Genomic DNA, 17435 nt, shown 5'->3' with positions numbered 1-17435 from the left:
TCTCCATATATATATATATATCCCAAATAAATGGCTAGTCAGCTAGAGACGACTGTGTATAATTCTTACACAGACAAAGATAACCACTACTCACACTCCCACAAACAGTCGGCTACAAATGAAATAGATTGCACATAAACATATTATTATCTAAGACAAAAATTACACATCCCTGCCAAATAGAATATATGATATCCACAAATGAATATATATTGCACACACACACACACATATTAACGAAAAACTATATACATTATGCAATCCAAGTCGGTGATCAATCAAATAAAATGATTTCAATCAAAGGTAACCTAAGTTTGAACCAAGGGTATCAAAACCATGCATTTTACAAATTGTCCATCTATGTGAAACATTCACAAATAAAAAGAAAAAGCAAATTGAACAAAATAATTTTCCCAAGAAAAAAAAGTAAAGAATAACATGTGTTGAAGATCCTGTCACTGTGTCATCAGTAGCTTAGGAACATAGTTCTCTTGCTGGAGATGAGTTGACAACTTAGAATGTAATACAACTTACCAAAATTTTCCAATCCCCTGAAAGTAAATCATTGACTAGGAAAAGAAAAAAAGAAAAAAAAAGGTAAAAAGGCGAAGAAAAAAAAACCGGGAATAAAAGATAGACTCAATTTCTTAAGCAAACAAATTATAATACAGCAAAGTATTTGGTATATGAACAACAAAAGTTTTGTCAAGAATCAAGAGCCTCAAGCAAAAGTGAAAATTTTGATTATTGCTGAACAATGACATAACCACAGTAGAGACCGATGATTGATATTCAACAAAAACCAATATGTACAGACTGAGAGCAAATAAAATCGTTGTCAAGAGGGAAAATTCTAGAGGGTAGCGAAAAGAGTGTGATATAAATAACATACAAGTTTTATGCGCATATGCCGGAGACAGCTCATACAGGAAGGCGGGAGAGTGGCCCAGACAGCATATCGAAATATCCAACCTATATGATAAACCTTATCTCAAGTGTCTGGCGAAACAACACCGACATATTTTAAAAGTTTATCTACACAAGAAAACTAAATCTCAGTAATGCTTCCCATCCAAACAGAAACAAAGGTACTGATTAACTATGACGAAGAACAGCGCACAGAATTTCCGGTAGCCTCTATCCAAGTGATGAGTAAATGAAACGAGAATTTGGAGTGACTTAGCAATAGCAACTTACCGTCCACCCTCTGGGGCAGCCAGCCATATGCATTGTCAGCCAGTCTAACCATCTAACAGACCTGAAAGGGCTAAAGCATTGCATGACACAATCAAAGGCAACTGAGAAAACCATGAAATCATTTCAAGCATCTCAACATTTACAAAAGGTTACAGCACTGTATGTAATCTTCTGAGAGTTCCTGACCATCCTCATGGCAAACACCAAGATGGAAATGGTTTTTGTGCAATAACTAAAGGAAAAGCAGGAAGAGGCTCACATTACTTTACCTGCAATGCAAAATGTAACTGCAACTCATAATATACACCAAAATAGCAAATGCAACCGTAAAAAATACAGAAATTTCAGAGTTATCAAAGGGTGAAAAAAGGGCATCTCACCAGACTCATCCACTGAAGGCAGCCATCCATATGAGACCTCAATGCCACGAAGATTGTTTGTAAGCAAACCTCTCTGCATCCCAACCTCCTTCAGGCTCTTTCCTCTTCAAGCCTCCACCAGGCATCTGAAACATCCTTGCTTGTTCCTCCACAAAAGCCTGTGTACTAGCAATATTGAGCTGTCTCGGAGCTGAAGATAATCTCTCATCTCTTGCTTCGGCGTCCACACTGCCTGGACCTGCATTGAGGTCAAGACCTGGCCTGGCCCATTTCCTATTACTGTCTGATCCACCAGTGGTACTGCTTTCAGGCAGGCTTATCACATAAGGCCTTTGATGATAATGGGAGGAGACAGCACCAGCTGGTCCCATTATCTGAGAAGGAATAGTCGGGAAGAATGGACCTGCCCCTGCTGAAGAATCTCCATAAGTGGGTGGAGCACCTGCAAAAGAGTTCGAGGCAACCGGAAAACTTGAGCCAAAAGGAAACCCAGCATATTGAAATGAAGGGGTGTGGGAGAAAGCCATGGCAGGGGATGATGTAAGGACTTGATGTCTATAAATATCCGCCCCGAAGGTGGTACCAGTAGCTGGCCCCGGAATTCTCTGTGCCCCAGCAGCTGCAACGATCGGATACGGATGCTCCCCCCTGTCATGCAAGAATGAAGGAATAGCAACTGCAGGATAGGAGTTACTTGGGGGAAACCATGTGGACACATTTCCTAATTCAGAAGTATTCATTCTCAGGCCAGCAATTGGAGGCAGCAGGGTAAGGTTGCTGCCCTTGGCCTGATTATTTCGCACTCCAGACTCCGAACCTGCTTCCTCAATGCCTGGTCCATTCAAATCAAAGTCCCTAAAATTGTTGGTATCAGCATTTGGCAGACTTGTTTGAGCTGCTCTCACAGGCAGCAATGGAAATTCTGTCCTCCGATTGTTGTTTGTCAAGACTCCACTCTCTGAACTGTCGTCAACCCGATTGAGATCGAGGTCTAGTCCTCCAGCAACTCGCACAGGTGCATCACGGTTATTGACCACCCCAGATTCTGAACCTGTAGTCTGGGCAGAACTCTGAGAGGCCATATCTTCCAGAACCCTCTCGTCAGGTACATTCAGATCAATATCCAGAGCAGGGCGACTCTGCTTCCCAGTATTAACATCAGAAGAAGGGACATCTGAAGTGCTAAGAGGCATTTCAAGAACCTTTCGTGGTTCTGCTGGCCGAAAGGCACTTGTAGCAGCAGAACCTTTCCATCCTAGCTCAGCCTTACTCTTCAATAAGTTCTCAGGGGGAACAAAAGGTCCTTTTGCAGGAGCAGCGACTGTGATTGGGGCAGGTGAGCCATGTGGTATGGAGGACGATGCAAAATGAGGCAGATTGGGTAAATGAATTACTGGTGAACAAACTGGTTGTGGCACAGACACTGGCTCACTCTGGTGTAAATCATCTCCAAGAAATCCTTCATTCAGATCAAAGTCAATCTTAGATGTGCAGTCTGGCCCCACGCTAGCAGCCAAAGAAGCATCCGTAGATGATGCAGGCTCTTCAGTATGATCCACATCTGGCCCAGAGACTTTTGAACCTGAAGACTTAGTAGGTTCAGTCTCATGGGCAGGAATTATTGATGATGCTTCAGATTTGCCTAATTCAGCGGGACAATGATGAGAAGGTTCCTTCTTGTCCAAAATAACTTCAGGCCCTTTGCTAGCCAGTGTGGATGGAAGATGAACATCAGCAGCTGAATGAGGTAAATGAGTTTGGTCTTTTCTTTCGACATCAACTGGCTCCAATGGACTCCGCCCCCTTGAGCTACTAGACTTGTCAGCCTTGGAGTCATCAAGTCCTGGAGGATTTGCATACTGAACTACTGAAGAAGAATCAGAGATATGCTCACTTCTATCCACTGCATCAGAATGATTTGCCGCAAGAGGTGCTGGATGCTGGTCAGTTAAGGCAACAGACACAGCACCTTCCTCCACTAGCTCCTGTTTTTGTACCTCTATTTTGGGATGAAGACATGTTGAATCACAAACAACTGCTTTTTCAATCATCATAGTTGAAGCGGCATCTTTAGCATCACCTCCATCGCCAGCAGTAACACACGCAAAATCTGACTTGCCTTCCTCAGCAATCTTTTCACCAAGACAGTCAAGTGACCTGTTTTCCTCCGAAACTAGACTTTTTACTTTAGTTTTACAATCTGTAAAACTGTCATTGGTGATACCAACAGCTTTGTGCTCCTCTCCAGGTTGATGGGTTCCTTCACCATTAAGCACTCCCTTTGCACCAACTAGAAAAGTAGGCAGAAACAACAATTAGCACTTTCTTACAATCAGATTCCAAACTAAAATCTTCCAGTTCTAAGAAAAAAAATCAAATTAGAAGCAGGCTATCTCTAAAATGCTTACCTATCAGCTTGTTTTCTAGTAAGGGTATGACTGTTTTATCATCAACTGAAACAAGTGAAGATGGCCGCAAGTCATCCTTATTTACCACAGGACCAGCACCTTTGTCATGTTTTCCAGATTCAACATCTGCATTTTCAGGAGGCTGAAAATGACTTTGAGCCAATTGACCATCACTGGGCAATCTTGGTTTAGTTTCATTGTCTTCCATCATAGGTGAACTTCCTGGAGATCCTGAAGGGGAAGCCAGGGACTTCGACATCTCTCCCGCAGCCACGCTAGCAAGTAGATTTATCCCTATATCATCCCCAGCAGATAAGGCGGTAGCTTCATTCGCACAACTTTCAATCAATGCATTCATGGAGCTGAAAGAATTTCTTGACTTAGCAGCATCGTGAGGTACGATGTCCTTTTCATTACCCAATGATGATGATGATGTTCTAGATAGATCTGCAAATTTCCCAACATCTTCAGCATTTCTGCAGGTTTCCTCCTCAACATTAGTCGCTTGTGATTTCATAACTTCATCTGAACCAACCAAACCTTCTTTTGTATCATTGTTCTGCCATAAATCTGTGTGACCATCTGTGATTATGTTAGAACGACAAGCTTCCCCCTTTATTTTGGTTCTACGATCAATATGATCAGTCTTATCAGGAACACCTGGGGATGATGATCTACTTCCCGTCATTGATGGGTCCTCAAAGGAACCTCCACTGGCACTTCTGGCAGGGCTGCGGCCGGGGTTAGGAAGCCTAACAATCAATCTGTGGCTGCTATTCCCGAGATCTGCAACAGGTACATCAGGCTGTCTCTCACATGTCAACCCAGACTGAGTTACTTTATCCACTGTCGATGTCCTATTAAGCGGGACAGACTTACCTAAAGTAGTGTCTTTTTGAGTTCCAGAAGCTGTTGTCCCTACAAAACCATTACTCGCTCTCCTATGGCGAGACACACTGGAAGAAGACTTGCAGGAAATCACTGGCCCAGCAGTCAAATTTCTTGCGTCCTCTTTCCATGAAGAGCCTGTTGCTTTCATGGGGTCCCCAGAACAGGATTGGCTATTATTCTGAGATTGGTTAGAGCCGCTGCTCTTCTCCTCTTTAACTGTTGTGGATGGTACTTCTGAGACCCCACTAGTGGTCTTGGCAACTGTATCCTTCAATGTACTTGATACAGGAGAAGGCAAGGATGCTGACGTTTTCAATGGCCCAGGAATTACAGCAGCTGTCTTTGTGATAGAGTCTGTGTGACCAGGCTTACTCGACAGTGTTTTGCACATGGATGGCTGAGTAATGGAGCTTTTCATAACCAGCTCAGCAGGACCAGTTCGTCTGTTTCCTCCATGAGAAACCTCAGCGAATCCTTGTTTTACCGGCCATGTACTAGCAGCCTTTGCATCATTTAACTTATTCATCTCTACATCAACTCGTTTCTTCCAAGTTTCAACAAGGCTCCTGGCTTTCTTTTGGATCTCCAAATTTTTATGACTGCGCAACTGATTCACAGATTTTCCAACATTACAAGTCTGTAAAGCATTAAGATTCACAGGCAACTTATCAAGGGCACGAAGCAGTGCCAATAGAAGTTCCTCAACCGGTCTATCACTTTCCTTGGGACTACTGCCATCACCAGCTTTTCCTCTGTGTGCCTCCTGGAGCCATTCATCTAATACAGAGACACCTCGAAGCTGCACAAACCTGCCAAGGCAATCATATCTATCAGTAGCTGAAATTACATCAGCAAGTAAGACACGCCCCCCCAGGTCTAATTTTCTCTCAGCTCTATCAAGTTGCATAAGATGCACCAATTTCTCAACACCTTCAATACTCATAAGGCCGCCTTTTTCTGTTATTTTTGCAATTTCACCCTTTATCACACTGTCAAGCTTAGAAGAAACAGAATCGCCATCTTCTACTTTCACAGAACGCTCTCGCTTATTTGGCTCTGTTTCACTCCTCTCCCTTTTCTTAACCTTAACTTGCTGAGGGAAGGAGGTACCACTGTTCTGTGCGCCTTCTGAAACAGTTTTCAGCTGCTGTGCTGATGATGAACCATTTGATGGTTTTGGTGAACGACCCCCAGACTGCGGTGCATGCATTTCTAACTGTGTTTTGTCTAATAGTTGATCAACCTCTTCCTGTCGCTCCTAAGCAAAGATGAGAGATAAAAGGCAATAAGGGTCAAAGAATAAGCGTGCAATTATAGATTTACTCAACAATTCATGAAAAAGAGTTTGACTTACATTAATGTAATCCTGATCTGTCAACCACCATAAACACTTGTTCGCAATATCATATACTCTTCTGCACACAAATGAGGAAATCCCTGTTGGAAGCTCGACACCTTTACGAAGAAATGCAACTTTACATGGATGGAGTAATGAGGCAGCTGGTATCTCATCCCGATGGAATGAGTAAAAGACCTCGTTTGGGGCTGCTTCAAGTTGTGCCCCTTTAGATAGCTTAATGTCTGCAGGTCGGTAAAGCCAATTTACACCCAACTTGAGATGCTCCCCACAGCCTGTGTTGAGCCAGCGTATTAGTCCAATAAAAGGTGGGGCGTTCCCAGCTTGAAAAAGTGCACAGTCACCAATTTGAATCTTTCTTCCGTCCTGCAATATAACCCAAAATAAAAAAAATAAAAAAATAAAAATCTTTATCATAACAATTACAACAATTTAAGGTCAACTGTACAATGAAATAAAATATTTGAGAAAAAAAAAGAAAAGAAATGCCACAGATCATGAAAACATGACAATGGAAATTAGCATAGAATTAAAAGATTTCAATTCAAAAGGCCAAACGAAGATCAATGGCATCACTTGGCATATTAAGGAGCACAACAAGAAAAATGCAAAACCCACATACTGATAAAATTGTTCGAATTTTAGAAAAAAAAAATGATCCTTAAAAAAAACCATCACCTGAGAATAAATCAAAAAATGATATATATTCATATTTTCATGACAACCATCATGGTGGGAAAATCTGATACCAACTTGAAATCTCAATCTTCTCCAGACCAGAAGGATCTAAAGAAGTTTAGGTTGTTTATGTAATCCTTCACCTACCATTCATGCACAGTATTGATCCAACAGAAATTGATTCTGCCGCAATTAGACCTGAAACAGCTCAGATTCCCAAAAGGTAACAACCAAGAAAAGGAAAAAAAACACATTTTACACTAAATGAGATGTTTATCTGACAGTCAAGAAGTAGTTACCGCTTGTGCTGGCAGGCTTTAAGTCAATTATGATGGGCCTTGCACCATTCTAACAATTAAGTTAACTTTGATGTAAAGCCTCTTCAAAGCAATGCAATAACAGTTACCAGCTAAAAAACCGATCAATCGATCAAGCAATGCCAATTTGATTATCTTGATGAAATATTTGCAAGAAATTATAAACTGTCACCATTTACCAAAATTTTTGCCTGGCCAGCTGCCACTTCAAATCAATCCAAATATGGCCACCTTGTCAGTTGAGAACGTAGAGATATTAAAAAGATTATTTCCAGAGTTGAACTAGCGTTTCTTCTCCTTCTTTTCTGTTCATGCATACCATTTTCTTTTCATTTTCCAAAATAAATTACAACATATAACTATATGTAGAACTTATTGAACAACCCGTTCAGTCTCAGTAAAATTACTTTAAATTAAAAATATATATATATTGCTGAACTAGTATGCAACATTTCATATTTCTTGCAAGTACTTTTACATTTTTTTCCTGAAAAGGCCATGATTATACTAATAGTGTGGGTTATGACATGAGCACTGCCTTAAATCTTATGTTGCAGTAAGATTAGCATATTCAAATCGCCAGCTTGATAGCATAAAGCCATGTCAAAGAGTCAAGTGACAAATGTTAATTGCATTAAATTTATCCACTTGCAAAATGGTGTATGTAAAAAGTTATATCGAACAATTAGCGGGTTGAGAAAATCTTCAACAACTTACTGGGTGTTGTCATTCACAACACAGCATGAAGTTGCGTTGAAACAGTGACCAAGCATGCTTTAAACAGTAAATCTTTACATTGCTCATTCGCAGAAGCAAATATGATCAGACTATGACAGCCTTAATTTACCAATTCGTGTTCACAACCTTGGAACTTGGTCATCTCCTTCGAATGAATGCTCTTGCTTCAATCTGGGTACAAGCTGATGGCCAGAGTTGAAAGTTGAGCAGGAGCAACCTTTACAATTTGAGACCACAACATGACCAATCTAAAGGCTATTATTAAAAGAACTCACAAGATATGGAACACCTGTGCATTTCTTTCGGCACCTAATAATTCTAATTTTTAAGGCCGAAGGATTCATCCATGGCCAAAAATCCAGTCCAAAAAAACAATATAGGAAGAGCCAATCCGAGATAGGCATCAATGAAGACCGAAAAACAAAATGACTTGAGAAATCCAACATCACAAAAGAAACCTAATAAAACGAATCAAACTCATCCAATTCTGACATAAATCATCATTTTCTATCAAAACCAAACATTCCAACCAAGAAACGGATCAATCACAAGCAAAGCACTAAACCCTGACCTAAAAAAATCAACAACCGAACGACGATGAAAAATACAAAATAAAAGACGCACCTTTACAAAGGAATCGCTGGAATTCTGCTTCAAATTGACCGTCGCCGCCGCTGTTACTGCGCCCGGGCCAGAGGGGACCTGCAACATGTGCCGTAGCTGCCGCTGCTTCCTCTCCTCACCTTCCCGCCCATGCATAGCCTTGCATCTTCCCCAACCTCTCCAGCCCCGATCCCTCCCGCCTCGCGAACCATCAATCCCACGCCTCTCAATCCCCCAAACCCTAGATCCACCTCAATCCCCCAAGCCTCCCCCATCGACGCCTCCAGCCGGCCATATATACCTTAAAAACCCTAGATTCGAAGGTAGATTCGCATGCGATTGGGGCCTAATCCGCGGGCGATTTCGATCGGAATCCCTAATCGAGAGAACAATCGAAGGGATTTGGATTGAGATTGGGGTCGGGGTTTGCGCGATCTGATGAGAGATTTAGAAATCGAGAGATGAATTGGGAGAGAGACCAACGCGAGACGACAAAGAAGAGGTGCGAAGAGGCGTCCTCGATAGGGAGACCCCGCACGTGACTCGCACGTGCCAACCAAACCCAAAAAAAAAAAAACATTTTTATTTATTTATTTTTATTTTTTACTTTAATTTTCTTATTTAATTTAATTTTATTTATTAGTGGAGTGAATTTCTTTCACATGTCAACCCTTTAACAAATTTTTTTTATTATTTTTGTTTTACATATACAACCCTGTAAACTTTTATTTTCATGTATGCCTTCTGTTTTTTTTTTTTTAGAAAAACCACCCTGATTTATTTTCATATTTGCATAACATTTGATTTTTTTTCTTAATTATTGTGTAATTGTGTATTTTCTGTCTTTTTAGTCCTTACAATATTTTTAGATACAATTAAATCCTCGAGTTGGGTCATTCTATCACAGTGTAGATGGATGTCAGAATCAGTAGCGATTTAATCAGATTTAAAAAATATTGTTGTGAATTAGAATGAACCAACTCGGCCAAATATGATAACTTAATTATATCTAAAAATATTATAAGGACTAAAAAAATAAAAAGTACATAATTATAGGGACCTGTACAGTAATTAAACCATTTTTTTTCCTGTTTGCACGTCTTACATACCTTTGGAAAGAAAGGCATGTTAATATAGCTTATTACAAATCATATTTTCTTTATATATCTCTTTTATCAATAAACAACTAAAAATTTTCTTCTAATTTTTTTTTAAATGACAAATACTATTAATTAAGAAACATGCAGATATAAAAAGTGCACTAATTAAAATAATTATGAACCTTTCAATAATAAATCTGATTTTAATTATCGCATGTTCTTATAATTACGTATCTTTGCCTTTTGAGTCTTTCTAATATTTTTGCAGACAATTAAGTCCCTATATTTAATCAATCGTCATTCTAGTTTACAACAATATGTTTTAAGACAATTAAGTTGCTTATAATTTACACTCAGACATTTATATAATGGACTAAAACGACCTAATCCGACTAAATATAAAACTTAATTGTACCTAAAAATATTACAAAGACTAAAAAAAAAAATACATAATTACAAAAATCTGTACATCAATTAAACATAAATTCTTCTGCTATAAATTTTAGAACGGAGAATGTGCTTTTCACACATATCTCTCCCAAGTGGATTTTATTCATATGCCAGTTTAAGGGACTCAATTACATAACTCACAATACATGTGAGTTATACCCCAGTTCTCTTTTCTATCATTTTTAAAATTATTAATTTTTTAAATTTTTATAAAAACTATGAGAGTAGAATTTAAAATAGAGATAAGGATAAGGAGAAGATTGATTTGTTTGAATTAATATGATATTTTATTACAGATTTTCATTAATTATAAAAATCAAAATAAATAAATTAATTTAGTTTATAGCTTCAAAATTCACTATTAATTTTTTTTTTCCCAGCAAATAAAAAATATAGATAATTCGTGTTAAATACATACATAAATACAAAATTAATATCTTAATATGTATGTGTCTCTCACTCTATATGAGTGGAAATTTAAACTTATCACATCACAAAAAAATATGAACACTGGTCCATTAATAGTTCTAAAGTTAAAATTTTCAAATTTAAAATATAGTATGTATAAGTAAAATAAAATATTCTAAAAAGTATATAAATAAATATGTTAATATAGCGGATGTTAGGAATTACCCACTTTTACCTAAGTATATTGCAAACAAACTTCTAAATAAACATAAACATTAATTCAAGATTTCTGCAATTTAAAATAATTCAGGGGGTTTACTAAAAATACCGAAAAAGTACACAATTTGCAAATTCTACCCTGTTTTTATTCTAAATTTCTCTTCGTAGTGTTTTCCGCGAAACTCAGCGAGAGCGAGAGAGAGAGAGAGAGAGAGAGAGAGAGCCATGGAGGGGAGCAACGGCGAGGAGCTGGCGGTGGGATGCACCCTTGCGATCAGGACGACGCTTGGGGAAGAGATCGAGGGACAGATCATCACCTTCGATCGCACATCCAATTTTCTCGTCATTCATATCCTTTGAATCTTCTCTATGGATGTTGTTTTTCGGATTTCTCTTTGTTTTCCTTGATTCAGGGTTGTTTTCTCACAAGAAGGAAGTTCTAAGGTTGGTTCTCGCCGGAACCTCCGGCTTCTGAAGACCAATTACATCAAGGATTTCACGTTTTTGGGCCGTGAGGATGATCCTCTTGATCCCAAGAAGTGTTTGCTCGATCTTGGTAGCTTGCAGGCGAGGGAAGAGGCTGCTTTGAGGTTTTGCCTTGTTTTTGGGCTTCTTATTTTCTATGAAGTTTCCACTAATAATTTTTTGCATTACTTTCGTATGTTTTTGTTTTGATTTGATGTTCAATATGATTGTTTGAATTGTGAGAATGGTTTATGTGATGGTTGCAGACAAGCGGAAATTGAAGCTGAGCGAATTGGTGTTGGAGTTACCTCTGAAGCTCAGAGCATTTTCGATGCATTATCAAAAACGTAAGTCTCTTTAGACTAGAGAAAAAGGTATTTTGAATTAAAAACAAAGTGATTCTGATTTGGATGATACGTACTGTGAAGGATTATATATGCTTTTTCCTGCTAAAATTGTTTGGTTTGTACTAGTATCTTGTAGCACTTGATGTTCACTATTGCTTGTAAGGTGTATTGAGCTTGAAACTTCTGTTAAGACAGACATACAATAATGAGACAACAATATGTGTACTCAGGAAAAATTTTGAATCATTAAGATTGTTGAGCTAATCACTTAACTGAAAGGTTGATTAAATAGGTGTACTTTGAGTTGTAAAATTTTACTAGCATTGAGTGGCTTAAGGCAGCTCTTTGTTAGCACTTGTTTTGGATGTAATCTTTTATTCCTAATCAACTTATTGTGGAAATAGCAATGGGTTTAATGGAGACTTATTCCAAGGTCATCTATTCTATCCTGCTTTTCAGTCTAAGTTATGACGGTGCTAAGAATCTATAGTAAACAATTTTTGACTGCTTCCTTTATTCAGATCCTTGGTTTCCAGTTCAATTCAGTCTCATTTGTTAATACCTATTCTTTAAGATTGAGAGATCTCATCAGTTTCTTGAAATTTGCATGAGATGAACCTCTCTCCTGATTTGGAGAATTTTTGAGAAAGAATTACTGACGTGTTTTTACAAGGAAATGACTTTTTGTCCCAAGGTTGGTTTATAAAGAGGATAGGCTTTTGCATGATTAGGGAATAGCAAGGTATAATACAGACATTTTTGGGTTGGTTGCCTTTGTCTCTATAATATAAGAAAAGTTTCCATAAGTAACCTGTGATGCCCCAACTTATAATTTTGATTGGGTTTAGGATCCTGTTTAAAAGATGAACTAAATAGTCCCATTTCAAATAAGGAAAATAAACATGTGGTTATATGTATAGTTTGGACCTGAACATTATGTGAAGCGCTTTTTATATGATAAAATTATGAGTCCCGGTATAGGATGGGCCAAAGGAGATAATTCCTCACATGGGCTGAACTGATTAATTACACAACCAGATTTAAGGGAAGAAAAAACCTATCATGAAGGTATTATTCAAATGCGCCAACATTTGATAAACCATGGGAGTTGTAGGAAGCTGTGTTTTCCACTCCTAGAGTGACTAATACCTGTTTAGATTCTTGTCACTTATGATTTCAAAGAATGTTGGATATATACCTTAAAGTTACATAGCCAAAGCCATTTTTTCTCAATGGGATGTAGAATTTAGGAATGATCTCAATGGTGCTCTTCTCATTTCTTAGGGTTACCAGAGAAGGGTGCTCAAAGTATGGGATCTCATTGTTAGTCTTGTAAAATTAGTGCTAAATATATGATAAATAAGCCAGTCAGTCAAAACTAGCATTGTCCCATCCGCTTGTTGAAGGAGATGCCAATGAACTGTTGCCCACACAGAAGGGTGGTTGTCTAGAATGAACTGAGATAGTTTTCTGCTGATGTTTTTAAATGACTTTGGAAACAGAAGTCCTGTTGTCAATTCGTGGCAAATTGATTAGGTTCAAGTTATTCAAGGTCAAATTGGCTCGAAATCAAGTGATTTTCCTTTCAATGAGGTCCAATAAGCTGGTTGGCTGTAGTCTAGCTCCAAAAGCCAACAGAATGCAGCAACTGTACTATGAGAAATGAATACAATGCTGAGCTTCTGTTCCTGAAAGATTATTGCTTCTTTCGAAGGATCTGGAAACTATATGAAAGACAATAACAATTACTATGCTCAGCAATTTTGTAATTAAGATTTGATAGTACAGGCAAGTCTGTGCCTGCCTAGAGTTGGGAGTATGAGAAAGCCAGGTAAAAGCCAGCATGGAGAATCTTCTGACATTGTTGATACTAATCTAGATAAACAATGATATAATTTAAAAAGCAAAAATCACTGGTTCTAAAAATGACAATTATCTTAATCAGCATTGGGACTGTACTTTATTTAATGGATGCATAATGAACCAGTTGCTGGACAAGGAAAGGAGAGGAAACTAGTTTTAAGTTGATTATAGTCTATACTTTTGGAGCTATTTCTTTATGCTTAATTGCCCATGAAATGATCCGATGTAAATTATCTCTTTGGCAAAGTTGAAAAGGTATTAGGGTTTTTTTTAAGGGCATGAGCATCGAGTATCCAAAATATATAAGAGTATATAACAATTGAATTGGGTGAAAATCAGATACATAGATGCTTGAATTGCATTATTAGAGGAATTTAAAGTAATGTTATTTTTACATAATAGGTTTTCCAAATAGCTTTTCTGAATGACATGAATGCTAAGTCAATATTTAAATCAACATCCATGTCATTCTCTCTCTCTCTCATAATCTCTCTTTTCCAAATAGTTTCTCTTTATCATATAAATCCTAAATTTAAACCCGAAACCATACTGGAAGCCCTTTCCCTAAACCCTAAATGGTAAACTGCAAAACCCTCTCTCGTAGGGTTTAGTATTTAGGGTTTAGGGTTCTAGAATTTCGGATATATGGTTTTATATTATTTGAGTTTAAGATTTTAAGATTTTAGATTCAAGGTTTTATATTGTTTTATAGTTTTTAGAATTTAGGGGTTTATACAGTTTGAATTTGAAGTTTATGAAAGAAAGAATGACGTGGATGATGAATCAATATCAATACGTGGGAATTAATATATAAGCCTATTTTAAATTAAAATCTTGAGCATAACTTGATAATATTTGGGAACCCTAGTATGTAAATATATAGTGTAGCTCAAAGCATTATAGTAAAACATGTTGTTTTTAGAGAAACATAACCATTGGGTAAGGATTCACATCATATCAAAATTTAAACTAAAGGAAAGTGAAATTTCCAAAATCATGAAGTTCACAAAAATCCCTAAATCTTACAAAGATAAGAAAGATGAGGGAAAATCAAGATTTAGAAGGATAAAGAAAAGTTTGTTTTTTTTTTTTTTTTAAAAGATGTATGAAGTTTAAAAAGATAAGGTGGAATAAATAAATTTTCTAGGATAGGCAGATTTAATAAAAATATCCTCACTTTATTGATTATTATTGAAGGTGATCCCTTCATTACATTGGAATGTGTGAAAGGATGAGAAGAAATCTTACTCTTTAGGGTATTTTGGTCATAGTATATTTTTTTTTTTCTAAATTTTGATATAAATTTTTTTTGTTTGTAAGGATAAATAACAGAAAGGTAGGGGTTTTTTTTTTCTGTGGGGTAGTTGAACATTTACTTGTTCGTAAGGATAAATAATAGAAAGGTAGTTTTTTAAGGAGCACTTGACAGGAGGGGTTAATTGGCAAAAACATGATTGTAAAGGCTCCGCAAGCATTGCTCCGAGTTATGACAACACAAATGCAAAAATTATTTTCTAAATGATTTGGGGAAAAATGTTATATAAGCACTTACCACCGCATATGTGCCAATGGGTTCAATTTTCTATTATGTACTCCATAGTTTTTAGTCGAGTAGCATTGGTCCTGCCATCACCGGCCCCTAAAAAGATGATTAAACCATGTTGCCTATGGAAAAATTTTAAAAATATCTTCCTTAGGAAAAACGTATGAATATCAAATATTCTGTGAAAAAGGTTAAAGTGCATTTGCCAAGTATTGTTGAGTTTTTAACATATATTGTAGCACATGGTTATACATTATAGGAGTTAATGTTGTACCATTTCACCACCTGGTGGAAGTTCACTTGTAGCTTTCATGGTAGGTTACCAGCTTAATACTCCTCAAGAGATAAACAATTAATGGAGCCGAAAATGGGGGGATCAAATTACAGCATTTGCTAAACTGTATAGCAGAAATTTTTGGTGTTTAATTGTCATGCTTTACATGGGTTTTTAATTTCATTAGTTGGTTTAATTGTCAGGGTTTGGATGAGTCATTTGATCATTTTATCACTGTCTTTCTTCTCTTCTGGCCTTCTCCTATTGTTGGATTCTTGTACATATTTGGGCAAATTTTGTGGCTTTATATTTTTAGTATGGTGGTCCAATTAGCCTGGCTTATTTTCTTCTTTCAAAAAACTTGTGGTTATCAAGACTGAAAGAGGAGTTGAACCATGTCATGGAAAATTACGGAAGTTCAGGGTGAGCTAGGAGGCACATGCAAAAAGCATTGGAAAAAGATTTAGTATTATAAGTAGAAACTTAATCAAAAGGAGGCAACCTAGTGGTCCTGTTCCTCAGCTCTTGGTCTGGGAGGGTTTCATAACTGAACATGGTTATGAATGTCTTATATTTGTTGATTTAGAGTTTTCTATTCAAAGTTTCTTCTAGTTTGGCTTCAGAACTCTGAACTTTTAATCTTTGTTGTTTTATCTTCAAGTTGTTATAGTTTACCATTAGTGTAAGATCAGAGTGAGACATAAGATACAGTGCTTCTTCACATTCTGCTTTTTCCCCCAATTTCTTTTAGCTATCTAAATTTAATGCTGTAGTGTGACTGCGATATTTCGATAAAAACTTTAGTCGTATATTGCTCTGTTATAAAAGGTTGGGTCTTGGTAACTAAAAATAGCCAAAATGATGAAACTGGTAATGCTGCATATGTTTATTCTTCCCAGTCCTTACACTAGTAGGAGTCTGGTTTTTGTCTAAGCTCAATAAAGCATATTTTCATTTTTCCCAAGTTATTGAGAAACTCTTATGCTTTCTAGAAATTCTATGTAAATTTGTTCTTCTGATCTGTTTTCAATCAATATAGATATTTACTTGAAAGACATTCATTTTGAGATGTATATCATGTTGTGCTTGCCCTATTCAATAGAAATTCATATAACTAGAATTATATCTCGCTTAGATCGCATTCAACATCTGTTGATTGTTTTTGTTCCTTTTCTTGCTCAGACTTCCGGTCCGATGGGACAAGACTGTGATAGTCGTGATGAATGAAGTTCGAGTTCACAGTCCATACCTACCTGAAAATGTCAGCGGTGGCACCCCAGCAGCCAATGATCGTGTCAAGAAAGTGGTAAACACATGCTGCACAAATTTCTTGCTCTTCTATTTGGCCATTCCTTCATCATTCTTCATGATCTTCAAACATTTTGTTTTGCATGTAGCTTGAACTCGAAAGGAAGAGGCTGCAGGCTCGCACTCCCGGTCAGTTCTGACAGCTTCGAAGACGTATTTTTTCTGAGCGTCAAGTTCTTGATCTTTTGCAGCCAAAGTCTCAGTTTTAGGAGAAAACTTGAGTATCTTTATCGTCTTAGGTATACATTCTTCTCTGAAACCTGAATGTATTGTGACTATGCAGTTCTCTTTTTTAAGGTAACTTTGCTACTTTTGAATCTTCGCTTGTTACCTTATGTTTGTTACCATACAAAATTATGATGAATAATTGCAGATGAGTTATTCTTGTCTAGACCTGTCCAATAGACTGCAATTTTTATGTATCTAACTCATTGATCTATTGACTGACTCGTTTAGATTCGTTAAAGTAACGAATAATCTCACATCGCTTAATTTGAAAAATATGTATTTGAATGTATAAACCTGGGTTTCTAATCTTATTAGCTTAAGATTTTGGGTTGAATCGGTGCCAAATAATATGTTTAGTTTGGTTAGTTTATTAGCTCGATCTAGACAAGAATGACATGTTTCACATAGTGAACTGTTGGATTTATTTCCAAATTCCAACAATGGTTGGATGTTTGAGATTTCTCATGTTAGTTTGTTGGGTAACTAATTATTTCACCATTAAAAGGATTTGCTTTTAGAATTGGTTTTGGATATTACCACTGCTTATTCTTTGCTTGCATTTCAGTTTATTAAGTTTGTAAAGTAAAGCCCAAATTTAGACTTTCATGGGTACAAATTAATTATGTATTATTTGATGTTCAAGTAAAATATATATATATAT

At 37.0% G+C, this 17435-nt stretch overlaps 2 protein-coding genes across 5 annotated transcripts; one reads left to right on the top strand and one right to left on the bottom strand.

Annotated features, from left to right (window-relative positions):
- Nucleotides 1-723: 723 nt before the first annotated feature.
- On the bottom strand, nt 724-9066 carry LOC120279065. 4 transcript variants are annotated; one of them, XR_005541826.1, is made up of 6 exons: nt 8591-9065; nt 6231-6599; nt 3986-6134; nt 1578-3867; nt 1198-1466; nt 724-1035 (listed from the first exon to the last, which is right to left on the bottom strand). XR_005541826.1 is itself a non-coding variant. In XM_039285918.1 (5 exons), exons 1-4 carry the CDS (start codon nt 8723-8725, stop codon nt 1616-1618), a joined length of 4905 nt encoding a protein of 1634 aa, XP_039141852.1. In that variant the 5' UTR covers nt 8726-9066; the 3' UTR covers nt 724-1484; nt 1578-1615. The 4 variants fall into 4 exon arrangements, 2 of the variants coding, with proteins under 2 accessions (XP_039141852.1, XP_039141851.1); XR_005541827.1 differs by having other exon boundaries at nt 724-972; XM_039285918.1 differs by having other exon boundaries at nt 724-1484; nt 8591-9066.
- A 1862-nt stretch (nt 9067-10928) lies between these two features.
- Nucleotides 10929-16937, top strand: LOC120279345 (protein LSM12 homolog A-like). The gene is made up of 5 exons (XM_039286272.1): nt 10929-11095; nt 11174-11336; nt 11478-11558; nt 16421-16544; nt 16636-16937. Exons 1-5 carry the CDS (start codon nt 10972-10974, stop codon nt 16684-16686), a joined length of 543 nt encoding a protein of 180 aa, XP_039142206.1. The 5' UTR covers nt 10929-10971; the 3' UTR covers nt 16687-16937.
- The last annotated feature ends 498 nt before the right edge of the window (nt 16938-17435 follow it).

This window comes from Dioscorea cayenensis, chromosome 16, assembly GCF_009730915.1.
Source record: "Dioscorea cayenensis subsp. rotundata cultivar TDr96_F1 chromosome 16, TDr96_F1_v2_PseudoChromosome.rev07_lg8_w22 25.fasta, whole genome shotgun sequence".
Lineage (NCBI taxonomy): Eukaryota > Viridiplantae > Streptophyta > Magnoliopsida > Dioscoreales > Dioscoreaceae > Dioscorea > Dioscorea cayenensis.
This window is presented reverse-complemented; position numbering and strand designations above follow the sequence as displayed.

Excerpts from the sequence above, each read along its gene's own strand:
- LOC120279065 (XM_039285918.1), bottom strand. The coding sequence starts at position 8,725 with ATGCATGGGCGGGAAGGTGAGGAGAGGAAGCAGCGGCAGCTACGGCAC. Across the intron at positions 6,600-8,590 it reads CCAGCGATTCCTTTGTAAAG|GACGGAAGAAAGATTCAAAT; the intron begins GTGCGTCTTTTA and ends GTTATATTGCAG. Across the intron at positions 3,868-3,985 it reads ACTAGAAAACAAGCTGATAG|TTGGTGCAAAGGGAGTGCTT; the intron begins GTAAGCATTTTA and ends CTACTTTTCTAG.
- LOC120279345 (XM_039286272.1), top strand. The coding sequence starts at position 10,972 with ATGGAGGGGAGCAACGGCGAGGAGCTGGCGGTGGGATGCACCCTTGCG. Across the intron at positions 11,559-16,420 it reads TTCGATGCATTATCAAAAAC|ACTTCCGGTCCGATGGGACA; the intron begins GTAAGTCTCTTT and ends TTTCTTGCTCAG. Across the intron at positions 16,545-16,635 it reads ATGATCGTGTCAAGAAAGTG|CTTGAACTCGAAAGGAAGAG; the intron begins GTAAACACATGC and ends TTTTGCATGTAG.